Here is a 22,595-nt window from a genome sequence, read left to right on the forward strand (position 1 = left end):
CGTTTATGCATGTTATTCTAATAAAATAGCTGCAGTTTCCCCAACATAATTACGTTTTTCTTGAATCGATTTATATTGTTAGCTGACTAGTTAGCTAGTGAGCCAGCAAGCTAACATTAGCCAGCAGCTAAAACACAAAATATTTCACATATCAATGTCACCTTTTGGATGGTTTCAACACCGGGGCGGACAGGGTTTGTTGTAACGCTAGCTAGCTACTCAACGAGGCTGAGAGACGGGTGTGGGTGGGAATTGCCGGGGGAATCTCCAGCCAGGACAGCGAGGACGATCGATGGCCGTTGTGCAGCAGCAGGGAATCTCCAAGCTGCCCGAAATGATCTCCCCTTCACTTTCCTGTAATCTTAACTTTTCGTTTTGGTCATTAACCCACCTTTCAGTCCCTCCAGAAAAATGCGATTATGCGATCGCATAATTCAATGCATATCAGCCAAAGTCCGCATATTCATGCGGGGGCCGCATTTTTTCAAATATGCCGCACTTTCGCCGCATAAATTGCCGATTTCCACGCAAAATATGCGGTGCTTGCATGATTTCATAATCTCCGCATTTTCGTTGCAAAAAAGTCACATATATCTTAGCAGAAAGTTGAAAAAATGTTGCGTTTACTTCACACAAGTGCAGCCATTTTCCCCTGTTGCCATGGGAACGTTATGAAGTGACGTAATTACGCGACGTGAACATCATCGAAAAGTAGGGTGTTGGTTGGAGGACATGCGTTCATGGACATCGGAAAAACGTTTTTCCGAGTGAAAACGTCACCATTCACGTAACATCCTGTGGGAATCAGAGGTGGGAAACTCGGGCTGGATTTTGCCATAGACAGTATGGATTTTGCTATCTATGGTTTCCCAGTTGGTGACGCGTTGTTGACAACTGACGTTTGATGGAGGCGACTTTGGTTCACTGAACATATTTCAATGATAATAAACTGTTTATTGTGGACAAATGTCTCTGCCAAGAAACATACACAGACATAATATGTTTAAAATTATTCATAAATAGGGCTATGTATAAAAAAACAACACATTATCCTTGTCTTTTCCCGTTCGTTGTCCTGCAGATAACCCAAACAAACACCTGGCGATGTGCTGTTTGGATGCTCGCATAAGAAAACAGCAGAGAATCTTTTGTTATTGTGGCCTCCATGTTTTCACACACCTGATGCTCTAGGTTACGGCCAACAGTTGGTGGCAGTCATGCAAAAAGTTGTTATGCCAATCGCCAATATAACAGAAGAAGAAGAACACGCATCCCGACCATGTGAACGCTTCCAGTCGGAAAAAAAATTTAACCTGGGGGCGGTGCCTGTTATTCCGAGGGGGCATGAACGCAGCATTTGAGTCTCTATCTGATGTCTACTCAAATTTCTTTGTTTAAGTGCTCCTGCTGTCTATATTATTAACGATTTTTGAAAGTCTGTCTCTTTTGTATCTTTTATTTCCCTCTGTTTAGACTATTACTTTTATTTTTACTTTAATATTATATTATTTGTATATATTTTTGTATCTTATTTGTTTACTTATTGCAATGACTGAATATCTGTAAACTATTTTTGGAAATTAAGTTTAAAAAAAGCAGGGTGTTGGGGGAATCACTTTTTCTTCTCTTTTTCATCAAACTGCATTTTTTGCAAGTTCCCGCAATTTTTGCAAGTTCCCGCATTTTTTGCAAGTTCCCGCAATTTCATCGCATAAAATTGCTTAAATATCCCGCATATTCCATCGCATTTTTTAAGAAAACGTGCCGCATAATCAAGGATTTTTGCCCGCATCAATAACAAAAAAACTCTGCGTTTTTCTGGAAGGACTGACCTTTTGTCGGGTTAATTTAGCTAACCGTAAAGACAGCTAAACGCGAAGGGGGGAGAAAATCGGCAGGGAGGAGATTTTCGGCACGGACACCGGTAGCGCTAACGTAGGTAGCTAACATTTGGATGGCAGCTGTTGTGACTCGGGTGCTGGGTCTGATATGGTCTGTTTCCAGACGCTTCATTAAACTGCCGTTAGTGTCGTAAGCACCAGTCACTGCAGTTAAGTGCTGGCTGGGGGGATTGCTGTAATGAAAGTGGCTGGCTTCTAGCTTGTTGTCAGCTTTCATCCCGACTGAGTCTCTCTGCGCTGGGGGAGTGGTGGTGTGCTAGCTAGGTGGCTAAATTAGCATTAGATTAATCGTCTATCTATACAGCTAACGTGCAACGTTACTGGTGAACTCATTCGAGGGTTAGACCAGTGCTGTTAACCATGGTCAAAACAATCATACTAAAAATAACTTTATGAGCTTGTTGAACGATGTTGTAATCCTTTAATGTTATCCACCAAGCTTTAGCATTAACGTTAGCTACTTGTCAACCAGCACATAGTAGTAACGTTAAGCTGGATCAATATTGATATTGCTATGTAACATCTATTGTACCGGCTGGGGGACGGCTGTACCTCAGTGGTAGAGTGGTCGCCTGCCAATCAGAAGGTTGGTGGTTCAATCCCTGTTCCTGCAGTTCCATGTCAAAGTGTCCTTGGGAAAGACACTGAACCCCCAGTTGTGTGAATGTTTATCTGATTAGCAGGTGGCACCTTGTACAGCAGCCTTGGCCACAGTGTATGAATGTGTGTAAATGGTGAATGGTTCCTGTACTATGTAAAAGCACGTTGAGTTAAGACTAGAAAAGCGCTATATAAATACAGTTTTTTTTACCTAAAGCGGCTATAATTGTTTTTTTTATTTTAACAATGTATCAAATGACAATGTGAAAACAATGTTACTATTTGAAATGGGTTGCTTATAGTGATGAACCTACAGAGAATTATCAACTGAATCTAGGGTGACCAGACGTCCCGAAAAATTCGGGACAGTCCCGAAATCCAAGCAGTTGTCCCGAATCCCGAATCCTGGCCTAATTGTCCCGAAAATTAGAGCAAAGTCTCAAGAGCAGACTCTCGAGTATAGTTATAGTCCAATTGAACATTAAAAACTGTCCATAGTGGTTTTTAATTGAGTCGTCCTGCAGCTGCAGCTCCCGTCACCACTTGAGTTCATGATTTTAATGATTTTTTATTTTTATTTTCGGGTTTACAAGACAAGACAGTTGAGTTTCTGAATAAAAATAATAAATAATTTTGGTGCAGCGTTTTGAAATTCATGTTAAGTGCAAGCAGTCACGAGAAGGAGTGATTGGATTGGATGTTGCTGTTGTTAAAGAGCAGACATGACAGTCAGTTAAATTCCTGAATAAAAATAATTAATAATTCCAATCAATCCCCCACGGTCTCGTCCCGAATTTGACCCATTCTCATCTGGTCACCCTAACTGAATCTGCAGCTTGCCTTGGCTTTATAGATCTTTATAATGTGTTTTAGCTCATTGTTTAGCTGTTAGGCCCGCACTGTTTTGGTTCACTCTCACCACTATTATAGTGTTGTTCTATTTCGTATAGGCTACGCCCTCTAAGAGCTGTTGCTATTGGGTTTATCCCTTCGCGCATGCGCAGTCGTGAAGATTTCTTTCCCGCCCTTGTGCTCTGCAAGGGCCTCTATTACGTCCGCAGTTACTGTATATTACAGGTGCGAGACCATAGAACTGCTCCCAGTTTTTCTTCAGCGTCAAGCAGTATGAAGACTTCCACTTCCAGCGGTGTTCGCCTGTGTACCGGTTGCCGGACCAGCTACATCCTGTCCACGGATGTCCACCTGTCCACGCCGGACTGGCGCTCACCCCACAGGCCTCCTGCCAGTTCTGCGCTCCCCTGCCGAGTAAAGAGCTTAAATGGCGGGCAGATGCATTTCTGGTGCTCCGGGTCGACGGTGAAGGTGATGGCAGCTGGGCAGATCGACAGGACCTTAGCAACATCCTGGAACTCCCGGAGGTGGATCTCTTCGGCGAGCATGAGTCCGCTGACTCAATTCCCGCCGAAGATGGTTCTCTCGCTGGCTCTCCCCCCTCCCCACTGGGAGGACTTGAGCTTGAGACGGGTGACGACGCTTCCCCACTGCAGCTCTCCCCCCAAGATCTTAGGAGCAGTTAACTATAATCCTCATAAATCCACCGGAGTTTAAAATTACAACACAATGAAAGCGAAAGGTAACAGCGCAGCTGAAAACGGACATCCGAAAAGAGTGGCATCTGGCGTAATTTCCGGCAGAATGAGAGCAATCCCGGAACTGGAACGTCGTGGATATAGACTAGAAGAGACCAAAAACAGAGCCAAAAAAGTGTGAATATTGGACTTACGTTCATCAGTTAGAAACAAGCATGACTCTAAATGAATGATCATGTTGCTCCATAACTGCTGGATGTGTAAATAAACTGTTGCTAACAAGTTCATCATAATAACTTAAAAGGTGATAAGATGAAACATTTATTTCCTTTTATTACATGCATTTACTGTGTCATAATCACATGAAAAACGTGTTATAGAGGATGTAATTCAAATGTAGATAAAGTGCAATTCCTCAGTCATATCACATGTAAAATATATGACTTTAAAAAAGCAAACAATCTGTGCACCATCTGATATTACCTGTCACACATTGTGGAATTTATTTTGTATGTCTGAAGGTGCTAATAAAAAGTTGAACACAAAAAAAAGCAAACAAGTACAGTTAGGGAGAAGTGTTCAGAGCCTTCAGTATCAATACCACAATGTAAAAATACTTTGTTACAAGTAAAAGTCCTGCATTCAAAATCTGACCTCTTACAGCAAAATGTACTTAAAGTATCAAAGTAAAAAATACTCATTGTGCAGGCAGAATGGTCCCCATCATTGTAGTATATAATTATAAAATGATTAATGGATATATAGTATTCTTATTATTAGTTATCATGTAAGCAACTTTTGTAGCTGCTTGAGGTAAAACCATTTTAGATACTGTTGGGTACTCCAATCCAAAACAATGTATCTCATCTTATTAAAGCTTTAGTGCGTAACTTTTTTATATTAATGAACGCCCTTTTCAATCAAGCCATTGCCAAATAAGTTGATACAAAGCTAATTAAGACTATCGGCTCCACAAAACTCTTGCTGTATTTCTCAGTATGGCTATGTTCAGAAAATTGTGTCATCCGGCGACTTTCGCCGGCAGAAAATCGAGTGAAGATAATTAGCTTGATCGAATTACCGCGATCATGGAAGGCTTGTATCATGTGGATGTGCAGACAGTTTTGTTGTCATTACTTGGGGGGCAACAGAAACTACGCACTAGCTTAGCTTTACTTAGCTTTAACAGATCAAATGTTTTGAATGTAAAATATTCATCTGTAATGTAAGTAGTAACTGCAGCTGTCAGCTACATGAAGTGTAATTCATCACTCCCACCATCACTAAAGTATATCACTCATCTGCGTCTTACAGACCACCATGAAGGAACTGTCTCAGATGCTGAAGAAGATGCCTCAGTATCAGAAAGAGCTCAGCAAGGTAGGAGCTGAAGTGTTACTGTACATCTATACAGTTACAGCATGTGATCTTACTGTATTTAGTAGAGTTTAAGTGTTTTCATCCAAAGCACCATGAGCATTTCAAGTGGCCAGCCAGTGTAGAGTTAGTGTATCACTCAGAGTTAGAAAGGCCAAGTTAAAGGTAGAGGTCCCAGATTTATATTTTGGACACATATAATACTGTGACACTGTGCAGTTGTACATGGATATACAGACACCTGTATAATATAATTTTAACACTGTATTTCAGCAAGAAAAGAAAATTACACTGTCTAAGACGTGATAGTAAACAGCCGATAATAATTTGAGCACAGAGGTTTAAAAAAACAAAACAATTAATATGCAGGACCTGGAAGCTGTCAACTTTATTTGGCAGATTTCCCAAGGCAAAAAGTGATTTTGTTTAGTATTGTTTGCAGCAGATTGTGTTCTCTGTGTCACACTCACTAACAGCATCTCTCCTTTCTGGCCTATTCAGTATTCAACCCATCTCCACTTGGCAGAAGACTGCATGAACCGCTACCAGGGGACTGTGGACAAACTCTGTCGTGTAGAGCAGGTAAATCACACGCCTCTGTTATATTTGTCTCTAGACTGAGTAATAACATTAAAAGTAAAGGAACTCACCTCAATGTGGCATTCCAAACATAAGCAACTAAGGGCAACTATTACTGTATGTATGACGGATGTGGGAAATGTGCTTACTTGCTTTCTTTCCACAAGGCTGTGTCAATCTCATGTCTGTGCATTAAGTACATAGCTGGAGTTAGGACATGGTTAGCGTTCGGATGTTTTTAAACTCAAAAGAGTGGAGAGAGAGACATGATGTAAAGACACTGCGTGAGGTGAAGGGGACAGGTGCGTGCTGGTGTACTAAAAACAACAGGAAGTTAGTTATTGTAGTTTGGCCCACCCACCAACACATTCAACAGTTTGTGCTGCAGTAATTGCTGTGACACACAGCTCATGGAGGATGTTAAGGTACTTTAACCAATAATTACCAGGGCCCCAGTAACAGCGCTCAGCCTTGCAGCCAGTTTTGTCCAGTAGCCACTCGCGGTATTGCAATGAAAAATCACCTTGCTGCCCAAAAAGGATTTTCCCCATAGGTCACCATTGTAAAAGAGACGCCTGTAAAGCTGCTGCCAGGACATCTCCAACTGCAAACAAGGTTGATTATGACTCTCTATCCCGAATTTTTAATCTATGAACATTTTATATTTGGAAAAACTCCCTTCTAGCTGTGATTTAAAAACCTATGATGCCACCACAATGTAAAGTTATGGAGAAACACCAGCAAGAGAAACACCACTGCGTGTATTTTATAGGTATATTCAGTTGGCTGCATATCACGGAAGTAAAACCGGAAGCTTAGAAACTTTTTTGGCATATGCACTAGAGATGGTCCGATACCGATACTGCCTAAAACGCTGGTATCGGTATCGGGAAGTACTGGAGATTATGCACGGATCCAATACCATGTAATAAAGCCCTAAAGAAAATCTCCGTTAAAGTAGTTTATTTATGTTCTTTTTCCGTTATAACTGACTTGACAGACTGGATAATATGAGAAAGTTCTACGGCATTCATTGTTTGTGTTTGTTCATGTTTCACAAAGAGTTTAACCTAAGCCAGACCGACAACAAAGATAGAAATAATATCACATCCATACAGGGATAGTAGTATACAGTTGTTAAAACATAATAAAATATAGGACGCACTGGTATTGGATCAGTACTCGGTATCGGCCGATACGCAAGTTCAGGTATCGGAATCGGTATCGGGAAGCAAAAAATGGTATCGGGCCATCTCTAATATGCACCAGGCAACTCCATTGATCTGCCATTTTGTGATCGGGTATCCAGTTAATATAATACATCAATGATCATAACTCTGTCTGCATGTTGCAAACAGAAACTAATAGCTAATTATGCATATTTTTAATGGCACTAACTTGCCAAAATGTAAAGAAATACAGTCTGAAAAAACGGGGCTCAAGTTGTAGCCTACAGCACAGTGGTCTCCATTTTCTGTCTGAGGCCTTGTAACAATACATTATGTAATAAATTGTCAACATTTAATACATTTTCACTTCATTATGTAACAACACCCGCATTATGTAATAATCTGCAGCATTTTGTAATAAAAACCCTGAACACAATATATAATACATTTCTCCGCATTTTTTTATAAATTATTACAATGCGGTGGTTCTTACAATATGCAAGGGTTACACTTTTTTTCATGAAAATGTAATATGGTTCTATATGTAATAACCAACCAAAATTGATGTCTTCATTCATTTTTTAACATTGTCGTGTTTATTTTATGAATTCTAGCATGAATCATGGTGACTCAAAAATAATTCTTTAGTCAATGGCATGTTGTATGATGTATCTGATATTGTTGGCATGGTAGACATTTATCTGCATTTATATGCCAATAATTCTAGACTAGCGACTGGTCTCCCGGCATATAATAAAGTCTGTCCATCCAGACTTAGATAATACAGATCTCTATTCCGCTAACAGTCTCACTAGAGCATTTTGTTGTATTATTGTACGTTTCTTAACTATGACATTGTAGACATCCTCTAACATTAATTGCTTGTCCAACCCCCATACACAAGACCCAATCAGAATCAGAATCAGAATCAGAAATACTTATACTTAAATACAATAATCCCAGGGGGAAATTATTTTTTTTATATATTTTTTATACTTTTTTACAAAGTGTACAGGTCACAATAATGGTTACTTCCAGACCTGTAGAAAAAAGTAGTACATTTAAGTATTGCTAATTTTCTTTAAACCTCACAAAAATAAGTCAGTCTATGAAATTGGAAATTTGCTCTGAACTATTGAGATAAATACATTGATATGGTTATAAACCGAGTAAAGGAAAACATGTTTCCGTCAGAAATTTAGCTTGTGTTGAAATTGATGAGCACATGGTTTGATTACATAATGAAGTGAAAATGTATTACATTTTGATGTTTTATTACATAATGTGTTGTTTTTAATGCATTGTTACAGGTCTAATATAAAGACTGCAAACAGCTAGCCTTACTCAGTCCAAATTAAAAAAATACACATACTAAATCTTAAAGGTGCCCTGCCACAGGTATTTCATTACTTTGTGGTAATGTCTGAAGTTCTACTATGGACTCTGAAACATTTTTTTGTGGAAAAAATGCCTTTGTTACCTTGTTTCAAGCCATTCTAGCGTGGTATAGAAAGACTACAGGAAGACTCAGCTCGATTTCTGCCAGTACTCATTAATATTCAACAAGCTAAGCTGTTTGAATCTGATTGGCTAACCTAGCCAATGAGAGCCTGGCTGTCAGAATCCTTTACCCAACCCAACTGGGCGAGCTAATAAATAGTAATGAGCTCAGGCAACATGATGTCAGACTGACCAGCTTTTGTAATTGGCCTGATTTCTCAGCTTATTTCTTTTCAGTAGCTAGAGCTGACAAAGGAGGTAGCAGTTCATTTTCACATTCACAACATAACACAAACACATATGGACCTAACATATTTCAAAAAATGCAAGTAAAAACGGTTTTGTATGGCAGGGCACCTTTAAGCTCACTAATGAACACACTGTATCTTCTTATTTTAAACAAACCAAATTTGCCACAGCCCCATACAGGCCCTTCTCTAACTTCTTAGAGATTTTTTTCAGCCTTTATTTCAATAGGACAGCAGAAGACATTAAAGGAGAGAGAGAGGGGGGAATGATGTGCAATGACTTTTGTCCTCTTCTGTGTTGTTTTTAAGGATCTGGCGATGGGCATAGATGCAGAGGGAGAGAAGATTAAGGATCCCATGAGGCTCATTGTACCCGTTCTACTAGATGCCACTGTCAGTGTGACTGACAAGATCCGCATTATCCTGCTCTACATCTTCCTTAAGAACGGTAAGATATGCACTGTCCTGTTCCTGTTGTTTATCATATCAACTCACTTGGAAGGAGGGTATAACTGCATTATGATGACAAAAGCAGAAACGCACACTCAGAATTTTTTGATGGAATCGTAAATATGTTTGCATTCATATTGTGTTCTTTAGTTCTAATCCTTTTCAGTTTTTCTCGTGTTTGCATGCAGTATACCATATTTGTGAATGTGCATGCTCTCATGCATGTGTGTGTGGACTATGCTGCATTTATTTGTGTGTCTGTATGTGTGTCAGGTGTAACTGAGGAGAACCTGTGTAAGCTTCTTCAGCATGCCAGCATCCCACCAGAGGACAGTGACATAATTTCCAACATGGCCCACATGGGCATTCCCATTGTCTCTGAGGTGAGCTGTCCTGCCCTAGGACCTCAATGTCTCATCATGAACCATATTAAGCTCAATCTTAAGCAAGTTGTTCCCAGGCTCTTACCACTTCTGAATATGTCATGAAACATTTTCCCTCCTACTTCCTACTATGCATAATATAGCAGTATGGTTATTGAAGTTGCTATTCCAAATGGAATACTTGTTCAAGATTCTTAAATCTCAAAGATTTAGATGTAGTAATGTGTAATACCATCATGAGACCCTACATACAAGCACAATAATTACTGTTAATTTGTTCATTATCCCTAGATTATGCACGTAGTTTTTCAGAATAACTCGTCCCTAAAGGATAACACTGGTGTTATACTGTATTTTTCTTATTTTCAACAAATCGCATGTTAGTCCGTCTCTCCAAACTTTCCAAATGTAATGCTCTAGTGAGTATTTGGGCCAGCAGGGTGTTTGTAGAATTGAGTCAAAAATAATCTACAGTGTGTATGTAATGTGTAATAGGTAATGAAGGAACATATCATCCAGTGCGACAGGGTCACTGATTGATGTGTTTATAATAGATTTTGGACAACAATGAAGCTCTGTGGCACAGAGGAATAAGATATTAGGCTTTGGATACAAACACAGTACTGTTTATTATGTAATAAAAACTTGCAGTTTCTATCATTATTTGCTATCTAGTTATCCCATCATTGCCCCCCTCTCATGTGCAATTCTTATTTTATCTATTTATTTAAATCTTATGTCCTGAATGTATGTGATGTCTTGTTTTGTTTTTATTGTTAAAACTGTCTTTTCTGAACAGAACTGCTCCCCAAATTTGGTTGTATGTATCAATGTTGGTACATGTACATTTCATAGGTATAACATTATCTGTTGCACAGGAAACAATGATTTTATTAGGGCCTAAGCTGTTCTTGTATGTGTCCATATTCAACTATGAGCTGTTCACAGTTTGGGCTGCTGTGGGTCCACCAATAACTTAGACTCAAATGGGTTTTTTGTGGGCAAGCCTGAATGTAGGCTGCCTAGAGCAAACAAATATGTATTTTGTGATTGGCACAGTAAACCCTCAGTAGACCCCTGTGATTATGTTTGTTGAGATGGGACAAATTTGTGGAGACTAAGGTCTCACCAACCTGAACTGGAAACTTGTGACTGTAAAAGCATGTTTTTTTCAAAGTACTGTCCATTTTAACTTAAGTGGATGCCTATTACACCTATTTCTTTTTTTAAATAACTAAAACAAGTGCAATTTTGCTGGAAAAAAAGAGTTATTACCTAAACCCAGTAGCACAGTATCCACTTGTTGTAGGAAAAACCTTTCATCACATGCCATACATGGAATGTGAGCCTAAATAACTCAATACTAACATTTGGCACTTACTCTTTAACTGTCTCAGTAAGTTGATCTGCTGGTGTTTGAATTGTGAAAGCCATGAGTGATGAGCTTTGTTTCTTCACAGGGCACCGCCAAGAAAGCCAAGAAGCCTGATCGTAAAGAGCGAATCAGTGAGCAGACCTACCAGCTCTCTAGGTGGACTCCTCTTGTGAAGGATCTTATTGAGGTACTTCTCGTGTTATTGCAGTAGCCTACATTATGCAAGTATTAAGTATAAGGTATAAGCAGTTTGTTTATTGTCCCTGTGGGGAAATGCAGTATGACTACACACTACTATTGGGGATAAGTGGTAATTGACACATTTAACTACTAACTACTAGAGATCTCAACATTTGAATAAGGTTAAATCAAGTGATTCTTGGTTTCTTAAACCAAGTAATACAATTCCATTGGATAATGTGTCAATTAAGACAAACTGTTTTTATGAAGAAAGCATAATCTTCGTGAAATTTGTGATATACCGTAGTATGCTTTGCTTTCTATATTTAAAGAGAACAAATTAAAATCATAAAACCTTTGGTAAATTGGATGTTTGTGGAGCAGCACGGTGATACAGTGGTTAGCATTGTTGCCTCACAGCAAGAAGGTTTTTTGTTTAAACACGTTGATCGACTTGGTCCTCTCTGTGTGGAAATTGCATGTTCTCACCGTGTCAGTGTGGGATTACGTTACATTAATTATCAACTCTAAAATTGCCCGTAGGTGTAAATGGGAGCATGAATGGTTGTCTGGCAACATTATGGAAAGGATCCCTAGAGTGGCCGACCTTTTTGTGAAAGAGTAAGATCTTTTTGTTTAACATGAAACAGCCCTGGAATCGCTATCAGACTCCAATTAAATAAACAGTAATTTTATCATCGTAAACCACACTTAATTAAAGGTCGACAGAAGCAAAATAAAACAATTAAAAGCAGTCTTTTTTCATCTTTCCAGTGTTCCAACAATCACCACTCTGATTTGGTTGAAATAAACCCTTAATTCACCCATTTAGGAAAATATGCTGCATCTATACACACCTGGTTTGTTTGAATAGAGTCTGGTGGGTTTCAGAGCTGTTTCTGGTTAAACAGAAAGGATATTATTATACAGTCCTTCCTGAAAAGAAGAGTTTTTTTGTGATTGTTGCGGGCAAAAATACTTGATTATGCGGCACGTTTTCTTAAAAAATACGATGGAATATGCAAAAATTGCAGGAACTTGCAAAAACTGCGGTTTGATGAAAAAGAGAAGAAAAAGTGATTCCCCCAACACCCTGCTTTTTTTAAACTTAATTTCCAAAAATAGTTTACAGAGTACAAATTAAGTCATTGCAATAAGTAAACAAATAAGATACGAAAATATATACAAATAATATAATATTAAAGTAAAAATAAAAGTAATAGTCTAAACAGAGGGAAATAAAGATACAAAAGAGACAGACTTTCAAAAATCGTTAATAATATAGACCGCAGGAGCACTTAAACAAAGAAATTTGAGTAGACATCAGATATTAAGATAGCTTTCTTATTGGATACCAACTTAAGGGATTCAAAGTACATGTCAAATTCAACCTTCAACATCTGCTTTTCGATGATGTTCACGTCGCGTAATTACGTCACTTCATAACGTTCCCATGGCAACAGGGGAAAATGGCTGCTTTTGTGTGAAGTAAACCAAAGCCGGTCTACGGAAAGCCGTTCCACTCCCTATTCAACCCCATTGTACCGAATTTGGTTGCAGTTCCACCAGAGTTCCACTGGGGGTGATCGCGGTCCAGTGCAAAATGAATGGGACTCTATGGAGCTAGACGGCTAAATGTGTCTCTTTCACCCGATTTTGGTTGAGAAACCTCAGATTTGATTGTAGTTTTTGCAAGTTCAACATGGGTTATAGGTCGAAAGTTGAATGAACGAGTACTTATGTCCTTTTGATTTCTTACAGGGGGAGTCGTTGTTGCCCATAACACGCTAGCATTCTGCTAATGAATGCTGATTGGTCAGTGAAGGTCTGATTACGATCGGAGAGCCCGCTTGACGGCATCCGAAGCAGAGCCTGAATGTCAGAGTAAATATTTCGGCATAGTCTTTAAAACATCAGCAAACCTCTTTCTAGCATGTGTATTAACAGGGAGAGCCGAACCTGTTAGCTGTGTTGTCGATGCCTCGAGAGAAAAAAGGAAGCGACTCAGAGCTTGCCGTAAAGCAGTATCTCCGGCCGTATATGTGTATGACGTCATTGACATTTTAAAAGGCTTTTTAGAACAAAAAAGCGACTTTAAAAAAAAACAGCAGTGTGTATTTTCTTAGCCTCCCCTTTCGAATGCAACATTCAAATTACTAGACAAAAAATTATATCCTGAGAAAAGAGGATTTTGAGGGGTATAGCTCCATAGAACCCCATTCATTCTGCACTGGCCTGTGAGCGCCCCCTATATGGAACTCTGGTGGAACTGCAACCAGTTCAGAAGCCGGAAGTAACGAGGGAGTGGAACTTCTTGATAGAAGAAGTTCTTTGAGTAAACGCAACATTTTTACAACTTTCTGCTAAGATATATGTGACTTTTTTGCAACGAAAATGCGGGGATTATGAAATCATGCAAGCACCGCATATTTTGCGCGGAAATCGGCAATTTATGCGGCGAAAGTGCGGCATATTTGAAAAAAATGCAGCCCCCGCATGAATATGCGGACTTTGACTACTAAAATTGATTATGCATTGAATTATGCAATCGCATAATCGCGTTTTTCTGGAAGGACTGATTATTCTTTAACAAAAAGGTCTATCTCTGTAGGGATCCTGTCCTTAATGTTGCCAGACACTTAGAATAATAATATGAGCCTGTCAGTGGCAAAAACAGCACTTTAAGTGGACGAAATTGACGATGCACATTTGCCCTATTGGATTACATTGTAGCCCGGTTTGCGGCTGACGGTTACAGCTTTCTTGCTCAATACTGGACCAGTTTCAAAATATTTAGTTCACATTAGTCACTTAGACATTAATGCATGGAAAATTGGGTCCAGGTTGAAAAAAAAAACTAAATTACCATTCTTGTTTTTTAAATCTGTGTCGTCCGTGTGTATTTAATAGTAGATCGCTGAGAAAAACAATGGCGGAAAAAGATTAAAGCCATCAGGAGAGCAAATGCTCATGGGTTGTTGCAATGTCAGTTACAGATAATGGTATTCTCTTTTGGATTGGTCATGTGGAATGGCCATGTTGATTACATTCCACATCTTGTAATTTTGTGATGTATAAAACAAGCCCAGAACAATGAGTTAAATCACGCATAGTGAATGTTTCATTCCCCACCTCTCCCAGTAATGTTAATCAGCAGTTAATTAGATAGTATTTGGGGGGAGAACTCCAACGTGGGTGAGTCTGTTTTCGGTACAAACTGTAGTAACTTAAATGTATTCCCCAGGACGCCATCGAGGACAAACTTGACCCCAAGCAGTACCCGTACATTTCCCAGCGACAAGCATCTGCCAAAGCCAGCGCTCCCTCAAGGTGTGTAGTCTTTTAATGCATGGTGCCTACACTTTAGGTAACACATTACTTTAATAAATAACTTCAATAACTAAAACTATGTTTTTAAATTAATTTTTCATTGCAATTACAATTTTCAACAACCCAATTTTGTCACACTCCCAGACACAGTGCATACATGTTCCTTTTGCATTAGCATTTCAAACATAGGTCAGATATATTATTGTTGTATTTATATAATTTAACAGGAGTTCTGTATGTCTGCATCAGCCAAATATATTGGAGTAGCTTTAAATTAAGATTTATGATTATTATCTTATTTATTTAAGATTTTCCTTTTTTTTTACAATTGTTTTTTGAAATGTCCTCTTTTAGGTCCACCCTCCATGTTTCAAGTCTAACTGTCGATGTTTCTTTAGAGCCAGATGCAAGCCAGTTATATATTGATGAAATCAAACCCCTCTCATTGCAATTGTTAGTTATAATTTCTTCTAAGGATGAGAGTTCAGGAATCCCGACTGATTGGTTTTGCATAGAATTTCCTCACTTGGAGATATATATATATATATATATATATATATATATATATATATATATATATATATATAAAAAAAAGTTTCCTTGGCAAGTCATACATTAGAGAGATTTCTTCAATGGTCATTAGAATCCCTGTTTTAAATAGGTCACCTGTTATCGGGTGATGACTCAGAAATGATGTTGGGAGACGACCAGTCCGATGAATTCAAATCAAATGCAGCTTTATTCAAACAGTGAACAAACTTTCATGACAATGAGACAACCATGAGCATACAGATGTGTCTGCCAAAGGGTGACCAAAACATACCTGTCAAGTTTTGGATTTGAAAATAAGGGAAATTTTCCGGTGCCAACCTCGAGCAGTCCCACCACCCCAACCAAGCTCCAGTATCCCTTACATTTTAAGACAGGTGTACAAGAAAGCTAAAATCACCACTTGATGCAGAATGCTGAAAACATTTACAATTTATAACATTGCTTGTCTTTACATTTAGCCTACATTTTATTTTCATTCCACACATTCTTTTCATTTCATATTGCTTTTCTTTTACAGTTTTTCTTTTAATTTCACGTAACTTTTCTTTAGTGAGTTATTGTACAAATTTGTTGCAGACTTTGCATTCTTTAAGACGTTTTGGAAGGAGTGTATTTGTGGGCTGGGCCAGAGTGGTTTACAGAGTGGTTTACATGAGAGTAGAGCGCAAACAGTTCTGTTGTCTAACGTCATCCTATTCTCTGTAACAATCTTTCGTACCATGCTAAACACCCTTTCTCAACGTGCATTGCTATGGGGAATACATAGTTAAGCCTTCATAAGTTTTGGCAGCGCCGCGCCCTGTCGTGCGGGTCCATCATCCGTCTCTGTTTTTTTTCTTCTTTTTTTCCCCGCGTTGTCACTCATCATCCGACCTCACACACACTCGCGACAACTGACACCTACAGTACCTGTAGTAGGCTACTGCAGGTGGCAGTTATCGCGAGGCTAGTGACAGAGCTCAGATTGGGAATGTTTTTTTTTTTTTACTCCGCTCGGGCCCGGGGTATTATTATTTTTTAATAATGCAGGTTAAAATACGGGAGATTTACGAGAAAATACTAATACGGGAGGACGACGGGAAAGAAGGGTAAAATACGGGACTTTCCCGGCCAAAACGGGATACTTGACAGGTATGGACCAAAATGTACATAAAAATGGATCCCTTTTAAACTCTTTTTGTGCTCACACAGCCCAAGATATCTATGTCAGCGCACCAGTTTACTCTTAAACTGCACCTTTTATGGCAGATGCTCCTAATAGATTCACACATTCCAATCTCTTCCTGTGGGTGAAGTTTGTCCCCAGACTAACCTTCTTGTGTAGTACCTTACATACAAGATATGAAATACACTTGAAAACCTGAATGCTGAAATATCCAACCTATCAGTTTAGCTTATTCCTTTATTTGTGATGCTAAATAGTACCAATATGGACATTTCAGCCCTCCAGTATCAAATGGAAGATACAGCAGAGATAAGTGGATTCGCGGATTTCTTATTCCATATAGATTTCCTGAAGAGTGCTGTGTGAGTTTCTGAAACATTCCTGCAGGTGGTGTGAGAGGGATAGTTTGAAATAAATACATGACTACAAGCAATATGTTAATTTTTTATAGTTCTTCTCCCTTTCATGGATATAGGTAAAGGCATCCACCTTTCTCTATATTTATGTACTGACTTCATTATTACTTAATAGTTTGTTAAATATGTAAAATTAGATAAGAGCTTGAAATTAAATAAGTATTGGTTTATATATTGTATTTTATTTCCATTAAGCAGCATTAGTGATAGTTTTTGAAGCATTTACTTTATATCCAAAGATACTACCAAACAGGCCCATTAGATCTAACAGTGCTGGTACAGATGTGTTTAATTGTTTTAAGAATAAAATTACGTCGTCAGCAAAAGGAGCTATTCTATGATCTCTGTTGCCAACTGCAATCCCCTGTATTTGCCTACTCTAATTGCTATTGCTAATGGTTCAATAGCTAGTATGAACAGAAGTGGTGATAGAGGTGAACCTTGGGGGAAACCTCTTGTAATATTGAAGTACCAGTAGTACCTCAGCTATTGGATTGAGATGTAATATTTTGATCCAGTTAAGGAAAGTATTTCCAAAACCAAATCGAGCTATAAATAATATTATATCGAGTCCACTCAGCCCTATCGAAAGCCTTCTCTGCGTCAAGCGAGAGAAGAGCTGTGTCTTTTTCTTCTTTTTGGCAGTTCAGTACATTGAGAACGCTAAACAAGTTAATTTAAATACATTTGAGCGAAAGGTGAATTGTAAATAAGAGTCTTACAATATTGACTCAAAGGAAGAATAAAAATCTACATTCACTGGAAAAACCCATTAACTTTCAATGTAATGTTTTGCAGTAAGTGCTTATCTATGTCCTTGTCCTTGTTTCACATCTTCCAGTGCTCGCTATGGTAACTGGCACAAGAACAGGGGCCCCACAGAGATGAAGACGGGGCCAAGGATTATCGTCTTTATTATTGGAGGGATGACGTACAGCGAGATGCGCTGTGTGTATGAGGTCACCCAGGCCAATGGCAAGTGGGAGGCCCTGATTGGTGAGTTCACTCGACAGAAAGTCCCCCAATTTTACAGAAATGCAGTACAATATTAGTGGATTTGCCCTTTATTGCCCATTTTATTATTTTCAGTGAAACATCACACACAGTCTAAAACTAAATTTTAACATAACTGCTTAAACATTATCTTACATACTTAGATGGAATATAGTTCAAATGCATCATAAGTATGAACTCTTAAGTATTATTGTCTTTAGTCTAGTTTTTATTTATTCTATTTATATTGTATTTTATTTCCATTAAGCAGCATGCTAGCTTTTAGGTTTCTCAGCAATCCCGACAGGTAATCATTAACGAAAAGATAAAATTGAAGACAGACTGAATTTGTCAAACTAGCTTGACAAAAATGCTAACATGCTAGCTAATGCTACACAGGTTTTCTTTATATGTCCTTTACAAACTATAGGCTTTAGCTTAGACCTCTGATTGCCTCAAAGGGACACTTTCCATATTTAAAAAATATTTATTTCAAAATACTCCTGTCAAATTAAGGCTTAATGTTAATTTATTGTTTGTTGTTGTTGATTTGTAGTCCTTGCTGACCTTTCAGGCTTTTCTCTCCTGTAGGTTCCACCCACATTCTCACCCCACCTAAATACTTAAAGGAACTACAGCACCCAGACTTCCTGGACCCCAACGCCCCTCCAGAGGGGCCAGAGGAGCCGCCTGCAGAATAAAAGACATTTGTAAGTAAATACACAAGTCATGATGTGATTTGTGAATCCCTGTGTTCCTCCATGTCAGTCCACCTGCTGAGTGTCTTACATTGATCAATTGATCTCTGCAATAGCTGATCCTGGTCCTTTTGTTTCTTATCTGTATTTCTAATACCTGTACGTGTACGTGTTTTTTGGTAGACTCTCCTGATGGTGACCTTACCTGTAAAAAAATATATTCACTGAAGTCATCCATGTATTCCTAGTTGATCACTGGCTTTACTGTTCCATGCTAACACTGCATATACATAATGAGAAGATAGGAACTTGTAGCACATAAAGCTATAAAGGTAAATAATCTTAAATGGCTATATACTGTATCTATGATAGTTTTATGTTGGAGTTTCTTACAAGTTACACACAATATATATAAAATAAACTATATAATTAGGCTACCACTAATATTTTTTAGCTAATAAGGTTGGGTGCCCGGATACTATAGAGCTTTATTTAGCATATACTATATGGCCAAAAGTACGTGAGCAACCAAACAGCGTATTGGACTCCTATTTGCGGCTCCATGGTAACTCAGCTCTGTCACAGTTCACATGTCCAATGGAAGCATTTCAAAAGCAGAGGGTCTTCATTTCATTCTGAAAACACATGTGCAGCTCATTTGTCTTGCCCAGTCAGTTCCAAGAATTGTTCTCAGCAATTAACTTGGTTACTAATCGTATAATTACAGACAGGAATAATGACGAACCCATGAAATTAAGACCCATATTAAAATAAAATGGAATTACCTTTTAATTTCCTTCTGGAAATTAAAAGGTAATTCCATTTTATTTTAATGGAAAAATTAGGTTGATCTAAATTGGCCAACAAAACACGGTCAATGAAACAAGAGATATTCCTTAAAGTATGTATAGGTTATTATCATGGACTTACAATACTTCCTTTAGGTAATTACACTGAAAAGTGATCATACATTGCCTTGTGTCTTTCAGAATCAACTGAAATCTTCACCCCTACTCGCCTTCTAAAAGCCCTCAAAGACTTGTAGAAAGAAGAGCAGACCAGTTAAGAAGTTCCAGTGCTTTGCCTCAGCCCTCAGAAGTAACAAACTACGACTTCTCCTTCTGCTTTATCCCCTGGTATGACACATCAAATATAGGCTAGATGTTGTATATGATTCAGTTGCTGTTTACTCATAAACCAAACTCTTTTAACGTTTTTGAGTGAATTGATATTGATCAAAGTTTATTGGACGAGATTGGATTTGTGTTGAATGTTGTCTACTGTATACTGTGGGACTTTTATTTCTTTGGAAAAGTAATGGATGTGAATTAGTTTAGATGATTGGATAAAATGCTTCAGTATGTGCTATAAATGAAAACTGGTTAAAGAGTATACTGGGACAATTATTTCTCTGCTTCACAGTTAGAACAAAATTGTATTTTGCATTGAAGACACACATTGAAGATATACAACCTTCTCATGACAGTTTCATTTCAAGTAGTGCTTTCCTTACAGTAGAAACCATGCCACTAAATCTAAACATTAGATTTTCAGTGATGTGTCTGACCTTGGAAATGCCTACGTAAAGCCACTCTGATGTTATATTCAGCTGTAGATCAAGCATTTTAAAGATAAATTATACAGTAGTTGGATTGTCTCTGTACACAGCAGTGTTTTTTGCAGTGTATTTTATTTCTGTTCCATGTGTTTGACCCTAATGTTGTCATTGGTTATTGTTGTGTAGTGATTCTCTGTAACTAGTAATCCACTGTGTATGAAGACAAATGTCAGTATTACAACAAGAATGTGATTGTATTTCCATGAACAATACTTGCTGCAGGATTTGTGTTAGCTAATAAAATGACTTTCATTAAACTCTTTATTTAGTTGTTTTGAAAATCTGTTCTCTCCCCTGTAAGGTCAAAAATAGTAGGAAACAGTCATGAGCTCTCTAAAGTTCAAGGTTTGAGTGTACAGCATACTGCAGGTAGTAACTTTTAGTAGTAGAAAAAAATATTCAAATATTTTACTTGAGTAAAAGTCAAGTCAAATAATTGTTTATGATATAGCCCCAAATCACAAATATGCCTCAAATGATTTTATAATCTGTATAGTAGAAGATCTAAAACAAAATTCAGCCAAGGACCCCTTACAAAATAGAGAATATACCTGGAAGTCCCTCATTTATGTCACTTGGAATAATTTGACGTAGCCAATTTTTACACTTCTATATTCTTAGTTACATGAAAGAACAATGTCGAAGACTTTCAGATTCCGAGGATGTGAATCAATAAATCCTCACGAGGCTGAGATGGTGCAATATATGGTCTTCAATTTAAGGACAAAGACCCAAGTTAGTTCTGCATAACCAATGCCCCAAATGTGCAGATACATAACATTATAAACTGTGAAGATTATTAAAACACACCTTCTTACTACCTCCCTCATAAAGATAGCCCTTATCAAAAGTCATGCATTCCTTTGTATAGTTCTTTTAAAAACATTTCTGCAGAAAAAGAATTCTGGGAAATTAGTCAGCTGTTGCCATACCATACGAGTATCCCTTAGGGCAGGGCACTCTGAACGGAACAACGGTAGGAAGATACCAGAAGCTGTTGTGACATGTTTAGTGTTCTCAGGAAGTAGAGTCACTGTTGTGCTTTTGAACCTAAAACTGGAGGCTCTCTCCACTCTATCCGCTTTTATGTACAGTGGCTGGTGATCAACCTGCTTCTTCCTGAAATCATAATCAGTTCTTTTGTGTTTTTGGTGTCAGATGCCAAGTTGTTCTCTATGCACTAGTCTGTCAGTGTCTGTATTTCCTCCCTATAGGCAGTCTCATCTCCGTCAGTGATCAGCCCAACCCCTGTCTGCAAATTAGATGATGGAATTGGTATTGTGAGCTAGTGTGCATTTATATGTGTACAGAAAGTAGAAAAAAGGGCTCAGCACACAGCCTTGTAGAGCTCCTGTGCTGAGTGACAGTGGAGGAGCGGTGGGGGGCCCATCCTGACTGACTGTGGCTGATTTGTTAAGAAATCCTGTATCCATAGGCAGATGTTATGCGGGAGCACGGCATAAGGTCCTGTGTTCTGGGCTAGTGCATATTTCTTGCATCTCCATGGTAAAACCAGCTCATTTCATTTAAATCATTTTCAGACGATGTTTCACGAGCGACGCTACTACGTCTGCTCTGCTCACCAAGACTTAGGTCCCTGCCGGGAGCTGTGTCCAACGTTAGTGGCAGCTGGTTTGACCACGGAAATGAGAGTGACGGCGAGCTTGACCACAGTCTATTTCTGTGAGAAAAACATTGCAAGCTGCTACAGGTTGCATGTTCTGCCGCATCGCAGATTGCAAAGCACACCAGACTACAGAAGCCATTTAGCTCAGACTTGTGGAGTAGTTTGGGCGAGGTCGGATCACGTTCTCACCGCAAACAAACCGCTTCAGAGTTTGTTTGAAAGCGTCACGAGACCACCTCTTCAAGGAGGTCTTGGTACGATTGTTTGGTCCACGTTTGGTGCACATCCAGTGTGATTTCTGCATTCACACATGTCCATACAAACCGCACCAAGTTGTGCGAATCAAGCCAAACGATAAATGAGGCAATTGTGAAAGCCCCCTTAGCTTCCTCCTTAAAGGGATGATAGAATGCAAAACCGATTTTACCTTGTCATAGTTGAATAATGACAGTTTAGTGGGTAAATAGGACATACATAGAACCTCTAAATCCCATTGACACCTCTTTTTTCTGCAAATCTCACAATTTGAAACTGCCTCTGAAAACGGGCAAATCTCAACAAGCCCCATAGTTGACGTCAACTATGGGGCTCCTCCTCATTTGGCTCTAGTCTCTCTCTTTGTCACGCCCCAACATTTGCATAGGCTACACAACTGACCTGAGATGGTCCGTGTACTTGGCGGCCAACGGATTTTCGTTTTGAAAGGAAAAAAACAAAAACGAAAAACGGCCAGTTTCCCAATTACCATTAGTAAATTGGAAAACAAAAAACGGAAAACAACCCATTATCCGTTTTTTGTTTTGATATAAAAAAACGGAAAACGAAAAACTATCTTGTTATCCGATTGTCTTTGATGTGTTTGTAGATGGAACTCGGAAATTAAA

General features: G+C 38.6%; 1 protein-coding gene across 2 annotated transcripts in view; it reads left to right on the forward strand.

Annotated features, from left to right (window-relative positions):
• Nucleotides 1–20,348, forward strand: part of stxbp1b (syntaxin binding protein 1b) — a 62,168-nt gene extending 41,820 nt beyond the window's left edge. Inside the window, exons 12-20 of one of the 2 annotated variants that reach the window (XM_039803776.1) lie at nucleotides 5,366–5,431; nucleotides 5,930–6,010; nucleotides 9,234–9,372; nucleotides 9,648–9,757; nucleotides 11,218–11,319; nucleotides 14,557–14,642; nucleotides 17,617–17,771; nucleotides 18,360–18,478; nucleotides 19,456–20,348. In XM_039803776.1, the coding sequence (XP_039659710.1) occupies nucleotides 5,366–5,431; nucleotides 5,930–6,010; nucleotides 9,234–9,372; nucleotides 9,648–9,757; nucleotides 11,218–11,319; nucleotides 14,557–14,642; nucleotides 17,617–17,771; nucleotides 18,360–18,469 (849 nt within the window). In that variant the 3' untranslated portion in view covers nucleotides 18,470–18,478; nucleotides 19,456–20,348. Of the gene's footprint in view, nucleotides 1–5,365; nucleotides 5,432–5,929; nucleotides 6,011–9,233; nucleotides 9,373–9,647; nucleotides 9,758–11,217; nucleotides 11,320–14,556; nucleotides 14,643–17,616; nucleotides 17,772–18,359; nucleotides 18,479–19,455 lie in introns of those variants that run through there. The other variant, XM_039803777.1, reaches the window with a different exon arrangement.
• Nucleotides 20,349–22,595: the final 2,247 nt, after the last annotated feature.

This window comes from Perca fluviatilis, chromosome 6 (assembly GCF_010015445.1).
Source record: "Perca fluviatilis chromosome 6, GENO_Pfluv_1.0, whole genome shotgun sequence".
NCBI classification, from domain to species: domain Eukaryota; kingdom Metazoa; phylum Chordata; class Actinopteri; order Perciformes; family Percidae; genus Perca; species Perca fluviatilis.